This window comes from Abramis brama, assembly GCF_963993115.1.
Source record: "Abramis brama genome assembly, chromosome: 1".
NCBI classification, from domain to species: Eukaryota; Metazoa; Chordata; class Actinopteri; order Cypriniformes; family Leuciscidae; genus Abramis; species Abramis brama.
Window position 1 is genome coordinate 29,264,981 of NC_139963.1, and position 11,174 is coordinate 29,276,154.

The window sequence follows — 11,174 nt, forward strand, 5'->3', positions numbered from 1 at the left end:
CAGGTCATTAAAAATGGTGAAAAAACAGTTAAATGGCCTAAGATATAGAATTTGCCTTATATATTCATATTCATTTAAACTTCAACATTTATGGTTAAAAAAGCATGAATTATGCATGCATAGTTCATGCATCAACTTACTATTTGCATTGTCTGCAGAACTCAACCAGCAGGAAGGGCTGTTTTAAGTGAGAGTTTGATTTGCATCAGCTTACTTTCTTTGATTGTTAAATTTTGCATATAATTCAGAATGTCTGTTTCTGCAATTAAAAAGATGATAATGGTTATTGTGAGTATAAAGTGTTGCTGAAATTAAACCACATCCTTTTGTCAAGCAACACCTTTGCATGTTCCATGATGTGTACATTTCACACCTGATGAGTCAGTGAAGTGTAAATGTTCTCACACCTGTCCAGTGATTGGACCTATTATACCTCTTTGTTTTGATATAAATATGAGCACAGCGCAGTACCTCTCAATCTGCATTTGAGACGCTCTCAGATTATGATTACAACGACCTTCCAGGTAAGTGAAAAACAGCCAAAACTCACTTCACTGTGAATACTTAAATACTTAACAATATTTTTTGATACTGACCTCTGCTCCTGTAAAACAAAAACAAAGTTTTGATGATGATGAAGCTTTGACAGTGTTATCGGTTAAGGTTAAGTATACTTTATTGTCCCAAAGAGAAATTTGATATCAGATTTGGGCTCAAAAATACAGCCACTGCATCACATAAAACATAATAGTAAAATAACACAACACAAATTGCACATAAATTAGAGAGAGAGAGAGAGAGAGATATGCTAAATATGTTCCATCACAAATATATGCCATAATTCATAACTATAAATCCAAGTAAACATGTTATTTAATTGCAGAAGGAATGAACAAATTTTTAAACCGTTTTAATTTACAACTTGGCATTCTTAATCTCCTAATCTCCTACCCGATGGCAACATTTCAAACTAACAGTTCAGGTTGTGTGTTGTATCATACAGAATCTTATATGCCTCCCTCAGCATTTTTCGTTCAGGGTCTGGAGATAAAAAGGTTCTATTCTGCCCATGATCTGCATTTTATAAGACGTCCAAGCCTGGATTTCAACTGTACTGCCAAATCACACCACTCAACAAACTTGTTAATTTCTGGTTAATAAAATGAGATGTCTTGATTTTTATATAATAAAATAAGAATAGCAGTATCGTAACTAAATTTCACAAAGTAATTGTTAATGTTTTTGCTCACACAACCATTTGTGTACAGTGTGAAGAGAACTGGTGAGCTCACACACCCTTGAGGGACTTCTGTACTGATAGATTGAGAGTCAGAAATCATCTAACTTAACCCGCTAAAAAAAGAAAAGTTATAATACAAGGATTTACATCCATCTGTTTCAATTTCTCCAGTAATAAATATGGTTGCAAAGTGTTAAAAGCTGAACTAAAGTCAATAAAAGAAGGTGTGCATAAGTCCTCCAGATGTTTAGGGACTAAATGGTTGATACTTCCTATACTGCATAGTCCGTACTCCTGCCTTGTCTGTAAGCAAACTGCCCATGGATCTAATTTTAAGGTTACTTCACTTTTCAATAAAGAAACAATATTTCTCAAATCATTTCATTACAATTGATGTTAGTGCTACAGGTCTATAATAATTATTCTCAGACGGATGGGGCTTTTTTGGAATTGAAGTGATCACAGATTGTTTCCAGAGTGCAGGAACTCTATGCGAGTCCAGTGAATGCTGAAAGACTGGAGTAAGGCCCGGCGCTACGAGGGGGCAAAAGGGGGCATTGCCCCCTCAGATCTGATTTGTGCCCCTCAGTTTCATTTTTGTATTCATGGTTACAAATGAAATGTTTAACCTTTTGAGCGGTATCCGGTTTGGTCCCATATATGGGATTTTTATTTCTGTGCCCCTGAGAGTACGGTGACGGTCCCACATATGGGATTTAGAATGTTCAGTGACGTGACATAACGGCCAGATTCAAACTGAGCTTTCGCTCGTTGGTTGGCGCTGAGCCAGAGACGGACGCGCTCAGCGCTGTCATATATCACAACTATGCAGTGTTTTCAACCAAATAATGTTTATTTTAGGTTTCAGACATTTAAATACACATAAGCACTAGTAAAACAATACATTTGGAGTTTGTAAAATACACACTGATGTCTGTGGAAGCAGCAATAACAATCTATTCAAATATAATTTGCCGACGTGTGTTATTCACATCAGACAAACATAGTGGAAGTAACTATAAAGTTTACTCTATTCTACTCGGAGTTCACCGGCCACTTTCTTGCATGTATTTCGGGAGAAACTGATGACAGACAGGACTCTCTGAACTGCGGCGCAAAGAAACATGGTGGTACATCAGGTAGTTGATGACATGGTAAGCAAGTTTGTGAATATTTTGAAATAAAAAAGGAAAAAGGAAATAAAAGCGATCTGTCATACAGTGTTATTGTGGCTGCGTTGTGTCACGTGACAAATATGACGCGTCGCCATGGAAACATTAAGGGGGAACGTTCTAAAATAACAGTCGCCTTGAAAAAACTCTGGGGAGTCAGTTAGAATATTTTATAAAATAAAGCGTGAAAGGGTTAATATATGCATAATAAATGATGCTGGCTTATCTTCTTATTAAGCGAGTTATCAGTGTGTTTTGTTCATTGATGGTATAAAGTTAAGCCCCCTTAACAATTTCACATGCCCCCTCAGTCATTTCATCCTGCAGCCGGGCCTAGCACAAGTTGTCAAAAGGCGTGCAGAAATCCCATCAGTTCCTTTTGATTTCTTTGTGCATAACTGATGAAATAGTAATTGCACCTTGGAACTATCTACCTCTAATCTATAGTGCCCATATTATCTGACAGAGAGCCAACATATGTATATACATGTAGGCTATGTATGTGTGTGTGTGTGCGTGCGTGCGTGCGTGTGCGTGTGTGATGTGATACCCTGATTTTATATTAATTTACTATATGAAAATTACAGATTAACAATATGAATATTGTGCATAATAATCAGTGATTATAATCAGGTTTTTTTTTTTTTTTCAACCTCATTTTTTATTTATCTATATCACAGCAGGATAATATCACACACCCAAATTCGCAATGATTCCTCTAGCTATCCTGTGGTCTGGGCTTCTTCTGCACCTTCCTCCTCCAACCAGCCCAGCATGCTTTCTGGGTAAAGAAGCAGAGTGTCAAGATGCCGATTTTGCACCAGGATCTGACTTGGCTGGAGAGGGTTTCGACATTACTAAGATGCAACGCCTGGGGACTTTTGTCATCGACATGAGTAAGTGGGAGCTCAAGAACAACACGTGTAACCTGTGCATAAACCCATTCATGCAGAACAAAAAGCAGAAGCTCCCGGTGTCTGTGCTTTACTGGAGGGCCACCCAAAAGTGCAGCAGTTCAGTATCCAGCTCCGTTTATGAGTCCAGCGAGTCCCTGGTCAGCTCCAGCACATCCTCTGTTGAGAACAACTGGAAAGTTGGCCTGAAAATAGGCAATGTGCTGAATTCGATGTCACTGATGTTGGCTGGAACTAACTCCAAACTTGCTGAGTATTCAATGAGGAAGACCAAAAAGGACAAGTTCAGCTTCATCAAACAGTCTGTGTCCTGCGAATACTACAGGTAAGACTTAATAGATCACACTTTATATTAGGTGTCTTTAACGACTATAGCTACCATGTACTTCAAAAACTAAGTGAAAAAATATATTAAATGTTAGGTACAATATACTTATTGTATTACAAAACACTTTTGATGCTATTGAGGTGGGAAACGGGTAAGGTTAGAGACAGGTTTTGTTTGGGAAGGGTTAATGTCATTACAGAAATGAATTACAGCTGTAATTGCATGCAGGTATTTTTTAAAAATATTATTACAATGTAAAAACACGCATGCACAATAACTTAATTTGATAAAATTATTATTTTAAATCTTACACAGTAGTTAAAGACACTCGATATATATATATATAGGTCAATTGTTGTGATGAGCATCATGGTTTATTGTTTACTGTATGTAGATTTTAATGTGCAGCAACTATAAACTATTGTCTTCAGCTACAGCATTTCCAGCCGCTCTCCTTTACATCGTGAACTAAACCATGAATTAACAAACCTTCCAGCGACGTATGACAACCAAACAAAAGAAAGCTATTTGTCACTTGTTGAAAAGTTTGGCACACATTACATTGTCCAGGTAAATCCAAAGAAATATAAATGCTTATACATACTGCAAAGTATATTTTAATTTTTACACTTGCGCCCTATTGTTCTTTGTAAAGGTGAAAATGGGTGGAACTGTGCGATCTGTGACCAGTGTCAAACAATGCATGGCTGCTCTACAAGACGTCAGTGTGGATGAGGTTAAAACATGTCTGGACGTCGAGGCATCTGCAAGTGCAAAGATGAGGATCAGTGTAGACGCAGCATACCAACACTGTAAACAGGCCAAAGACAAAAAACTGAGCACGCACAGTTTTGCAAACAGTTTTAGTGACAGGTTTGTGCTTTGGCTTATGAGACGGTGACTCTGAATGAAAGACTAGGTGGCTAAACATTATAATCTGATATAAATATTAGTTATACTGTTCAAAAGATTGGTTATTTTTAAAGAAATTAACTTTTATTCAGCAAGGATGCATTAAATTGATCACAAGTGACAGTAAAAGACATTTATAATATTATAAAAGATTACAATTTCATATTGATGTAGATCTTTCTGTTAACTTTTTATTCATTAAAGAATCCCACCACAAAATATTAAGCAGCACAACTGCAACATTGATAATAAATAAAAAATGTTTCTTGAGCATATGAGAATGATTTCTGAAGGATCGTGTGACACTGAAGATTGTATCAATCTTAATAATTAATCATTGTAATAACTTTCAGAGTAATGATGCTGACAATTCAGCTTTGCCATCACAAAAAATAAATTACACTTTAATATATAATAAAATAGAAAACATTTACTTAAAAAAAAAAAAAAATTCACAATATTACTGTTTTTATTGTATTTTTGATAAAATAAATGCAGCCTGGTGAGCATAAAGACTTATTTCTAAAACATCTAAATCTTACAGACCCCAAACTGAACAGTATATTTTCTTTTGTTCATTAATGTAATGTAATGTAATGTAATACAATATAATATAATATAGGGGTTCACACTTAATTCATTTTTTTTTTTTTTTTTTTTTACAAGGTTAACTGAAATCACTGGTGGCCACACTCAAGACACTGAGCTTCTCTTCTCAGCCAGCAATGACCCTGGTGCTTACACTCAATGGCTCTCCACAGTGCCAGAGAAACCAGATGTGATTTCCTTTTCACTCAAGCCCCTCCATATGTTGCTGCCAGTCAAGAACCCAAAATATGAGCAATTACGCCGAGCCATTCGTGACTACATACTGCAGAAGGCCCTTTGGAGGAAATGCTCCTCACCTTGCAAGGCTGGTGTTGCAATTAACTCCAAGGAACCCTGCGTGTGCAGCTGTCATAACATCCCTGGAGTAAAAGCAAACTGCTGCCCAACACAGCGCGGACTTGCTCGAATTACTGTAATTGTGACAAAGGCGACTGGTCTGTTGGGAGATTTCTTCACACAGACTGATGGATTTGTCAAAGTCCTGAGAAATCAGAAGGTCTTTCTAGGGGAGACACCAGTGATTTGGAACCGAAACTCACCAACCTGGAACTGGAAGTTTGATCTCGGCAGCTTCGTTCTCTCTCAGTTTGGGGGTCTGAGGCTAGAGGTGTGGGATAGAGACAACAAGTGGGACGATGACCTCCTGGGGGCGTGCAACATACAACTAACAGCTGGCGTAAAAAGCAACTTCTGTACACTCAACCATGGTTTGCTGTACTACAAGACTGATATAACTTGTGGTCCTAGTTTAGCTGGCTCCTCATGCACAGAATACGTGGGCTCTCCAATGTCTTCCCATCTGGAGAAGACATACATGTCACGACATTCCCTGCCCATCCCGAAAGATGTGTTGGTGGAAATGGGGGTGCTTTTAAATGAGCGCCGCTTTCAGTTCAATCAGACCAGTGATCATAAAAGAAAATCCCAGATTTTGTGAAAGCACAATAAAAATAAAAATAAAAAAATATATAATTTCAATTATATAAAAAATACAAATATGTGTTTTGCATATCAGCATTTGCATTTTTAACTGGTCTTTGTTTTCTTTATGTTATATAAATCTTTCATATAATAATTCCGATAGTCCACTTTAGACAGTCTACTGACTATAAGTAACTTTGCAACTACATGGCAATAGTAGACAGTCTGCTTAATATCTACTAATTGTGATGGTCCCCCAACAGACATCTGACCTGAAGTAACTTTGCAAGTACAAGTCAACTTATCTGCTTACTGGAACTCCAATCCTAACCCTAACCAAACAGTCAACTAATACGCTGAGTTAGTTTATGAGTTAGTTAGTTGACATGTAGCTGAAAAATGACTTAAAGTTAGTACAATGTCAAAATAAAGTGTAATGTTTTTCTATATTTCACTATATTTTCAGATTTGTAGTTGCTTGCTAATTTGTGTGGTTAATAAAACAATGAAAACAGCAGATTAAGTGATTCCTCTTGATTCATGTCATGCATGGTTTTTAGGTTGCTGAACTGTGAAAAGCGTGTAGGAGGTTAGTCTAGTGTTTAATACCACAAGAGGAACTATGTGACTAACATTAACACTGAAGCACATTTAACATTTAGTAAAGTTGTGATCTGACTAATTTTGTGTTACGGTCAGGGTCTGCATGCTCCATGTTTTAACAATGCACAGGTCAATGTGTCTATGAATGCTCACATGTTCCACTGATATGTTGTCTAGTCCCCCAATTCACCACAGAGTGTATTCAGCGCAGCAGTGGCTATTTAAGACCACATAATTCCTCTGAACTCAAAAGCGTATACCCTCACTTACCCACGACAAATGAGTGTGTATTTTTTTATTGGTAGCACATAACGGTAAAGCCCACCCACAAACTTAGGTTTATATGTCATGCACATCCCCTCTCACACATTATTCACAAACGCCTGTCGGACAAAACAGAGTAGCTGAAGGTAAGAAGAGACTTTTACATCCCCTTTAAAAGAACATAGTGCTTTTTTCTTGCTGGTTAAGCTTGTCATGCCTATGATGTAATGCAAAGGAAATTACATCATTTTTTAATTATTATTTCTTTATGATCCCTGTAGGCGAGACCCCCTAAATTGTCTAAAAAATTCCATAATACTAACTACTATACAATATAATTACCCCTTTTAATGCACAACCCGCTGTTATTAAAAAACCTGCAGCACAAGGCATCCGTCCTGTTATGACAAGTCATCCTGTTAAATCCTGTCTTGTTAATATTTCAAAATGAGTTAGATGTTTTAGGGACTACAGTTTAAAAGAATTATATAAGGTCTTAAGAATTCCAGAATTCAGAATTCCATTTGGTAATGATAAGTATTACTTCAAATTTCATTTCATTTCATTACATTACAGGTTTTGAATATATATTCATAATTTTGATGTTTTTAGACTATATCAAAGTATTACCCTGCTCTCCAGATGATCGTGGCAATACACAATTGATTTCTAATGACATATAGGAAGAGATAAAATACATTGAAGATATACAAACACATTTTTTTAAACTTTATATTTTATTTTCGGCATCTTGTTGACAGGATGTGAGTAATTATCTGTATAATAATTGTGTATTTTGAGTGCGTGGGTTTAAATCTGTTATTTTTCTCACCACTGAATGTATAATTTTATAATGCCTTGTGAAATTCCCCCCAAAAATTGTTTTTCAAAGGAAAGAAGAGCATCCATACACCTTATTTCAACCCATTTTACAGAGATGTGGGCTGGGCTTGTTATTTACCTCTTTCTGCCCATCGTGCAGTCATGCACTAAAGGTAAACCGAATGAATGTGCACAAGCAAACTTCGCCCCCGGGTCCAACCTTGCCGGAGAAGGATACGATGTGACCAAGATGCAGCGCAAGGGAGCCTTTGTCATTAACACAGATGTCTGGAGGCGAAAGGATAAATCCTGCATTCTGTGCATGAACCCCTACATGGAAGGGGCAAAGCAAAGGCTTCCCATATCTGTGGTGGACTGGAGACCCAGCCAAAAGTGCAACGTACAAATATCAAGTTCCCTGTACCAGTCCAGCGAGGAACTGGTCAGCTCCAGCACCTCCTCTATTGAGAACAACTGGGGGGCAAGTTTGGGGATAGATACTGGCCATAGTGCAGGTTCATTCATTACGGCTGGAACTAATTCGAAACTTGCGGAGTACTCGATGGAGAAGACCAAAAAGGACAAGTTCAGTTTCGCCAGTCAAAGTATTTCTTGTGCCTTTTACAGGTGTGATAGTTTCACTGATTCCCGCCTTCCTTGACAATTGATTGATTACTTTATTGATTATAAAGGAAACAAATGAGTAACATTATGTAGTCTTCTTCTATCGCCTCTAACATGGGGTTTCAATGTCTTCCTACAGCTACAGGGTCTCCAACAAGCCTGTTCTCCATTCTGAGTTCAAGCGCTCTGTAAAGGAGCTTCCCAAGACATACGATCTTGTTTTCAAACCACGTTTCTACAAGTTTATTAACACCTATGGAACCCATTACATCACTAAGGTAATTTTGGTTTCACACTCTTTTCAATAACTTGTGTTGTATGGCTTTCAAAGGCCCAAAATGCTTCAACAGTAAGACACAATGCAAAGTCAAATCCGTTATTAGAAGTGCCTAGATGACATTTTTCGGATTTTTCCAGGTAACTCTTGGTGGAAGCGTACAGTCTGTGACCAGTATCAGAATGTGTGAGGTCGCTCTACAGGGCCTAAGTGCGGATGAAGTGAAGATATGCTTGGATGTGGAGGCAAATGCCAACGTTCGTGGCAAAGTAGATATGAAAGCAGAAGCTAAGCACTGTGATGAAGACAAGAGCAAAACAGAGCACAAAAGCAGCTTCTCCAGCCGCTTTAATGACAGGTGACAATAAGGACGCACTATGTTTTGTAGTTCATAGATTGTAATATTGTCCTTCATGCAAATCAACAGTAGTGATGCACAATGTATCAATACAATTTCACATTTTATATTTAGATTAGCTCTGCCATGATCTAAAACTCACAAAGTTAATCTTTAAAAACAATGATTTAATAACACTGTTAAAAGTAATATTTAGCAGATCTCACTTGTAGCATTTAAAACTGATTTAAAATTTTGTGATTTGTTTTTTTCTATTTATTTATCTTTTACCATATTTTTTAAATTTTCATTTTATCTAAACATTCTTAAATCACGATACATTTACTTGAGAAGCAACATGACAAGATAAGTAAACTTCAAAGAGATGTGCAAAAAGTTTTGAGCATAAACTCACTTAGCCTAATTTTGATACATTTATCAGAAACAAGACATACTATATTATGTAATTTTGCTTCTCAAGTAAATGTATCTTGATTTTAGAATGTTTAGATATTTGTGCTGGAAAACAAGACAAAAATTCAGAGTAAGAAATTCATTTTTTCACAGTGAACATGAAAAAAATTATTAGACAGAACTTTAATATTGGTGCATCCCTAATTAGCAGATCCCAAATTATAATTGTTTTCCATTTGAAGGCTGACCGAGGTCACTGGAGGTCACACCACAGAGCCCGAGCTCCTTTTCTCCGGAGGAAAAGACCCGGCAGCGTACAAAGAATGGCTTGCATCCCTTCCACAAAACCCAGATGTGATTTCTTACTCTCTGGAGTCGCTACATGAGCTGATCCCCACCAAAAATCCAGTGCGCAAGCACTTGCGCCAAGCCATCCATGACTACATTCTGGAAAAGTCCCTCTGGAGGAACTGCACAGACTCTTGCAACAATGGCGTCAAAGCCAACCCAAAAAATCCATGTGCCTGCACTTGTCGCAACAATCCAGGGGTCACACCAGATTGTTGCCCATCCCAGCGTGGACTTTCTCGGGTCAAGGTCACAATCGTGAAGGCCGAAGGTCTGTGGGGTGACCAAACCACAGCGACAGATGGGTACGTTAAAGTGTTCAACAAACATAACATGGAGATCGGACGCACCAATATGATCACGAATAACAACTCACCCTACTGGGGGAGGACCTTTGATCTGGGTGATGTTGTCCTGGCAGAGAATGAAAAGATGAAACTGGAGGTGTGGGATGAAGACAGTAAATGGGACGACGATTTGCTGGGAACATGTGAAGTAGCCATAAAAGCAGGTCAGAATGTCAATTTCTGCAATTTAAATCATGGTGTGCTGTTCTACAACACAGAAGTGACATGCGCCCCAAGTTTGTCTGGGCCCTATTGCGCAAAGTATGTGGGTTCTCCCATGAACTTTCACCTGGAGAAGGTATACGTGTCTCGAAATGCACGGCCTGTGCCAGCAGAAATGCTAATGAGCAATGGAGTGCTTCTGGACAGACTTTACGTATATCAGAAGACAAATTACAGTGCTAAAACTATTTTGTAGTAAGTTTTGGCTTTGGATCTTAATCCGTGCTTGTATTTATCATATAAGTAATATAAATGTAACATTTCTCAATATTAGAGACAATGCGCAATACATATTTATTATCTGCTGTCTTCTTTGCAGGATTTCCATGCTTGCACGGACAATTTTTCAAAAACACATCATATACATTGTAACTGTACTGTGTTATTCTGCTCTTTCAGTCTGCCCACTGGATTATTTATAATCATTTTTATGTTTATTGTAAGTAGCATGATTTCATGACCTTCACTATGATGATAATTCATCTTATTAATGAATAGTGAATAATATTCTGTAACCAAAAACGTAATCCCTTGTGCCAATAAAAGCTCAAAAGGCCACACATCATCTGCTTGGAGTCGTATTTGTTTAGCTTTTTCTGACCCATCTGCTTTGTTTAAAGGGATAGTTCACCCAGAAATGAAAATTCCGTCACCATTTACACAACTTGACTTTCCTTCTTCTGCAAGACGCAAAAAGAAGATCATTTGAGGAAATGTTTAAACTGTTTTTGACCATTCAATGAAAATAAATGGGGTCCAAAACAACACTGGACCCCACTGACTTTTATTCTTTTATTCTATAGACCAAAAAAATAACACT

General features: G+C 37.5%; 1 protein-coding gene across 1 annotated transcript; it reads left to right on the forward strand.

The window, feature by feature from the left end:
- Positions 1-417: 417 nt before the first annotated feature.
- On the forward strand, positions 418-10,914 carry LOC311081150 (uncharacterized protein). Its single transcript, XM_084111567.1, has 9 exons — positions 418-524; positions 3,093-3,651; positions 4,086-4,224; positions 4,310-4,527; positions 5,233-6,109; positions 7,856-8,412; positions 8,549-8,687; positions 8,827-9,044; positions 9,680-10,914. Exons 2-9 carry the CDS (start codon positions 3,122-3,124, stop codon positions 10,548-10,550), a joined length of 3,549 nt encoding a protein of 1,182 aa, XP_083967693.1. The 5' UTR covers positions 418-524; positions 3,093-3,121; the 3' UTR covers positions 10,551-10,914.
- The last annotated feature ends 260 nt before the right edge of the window (positions 10,915-11,174 follow it).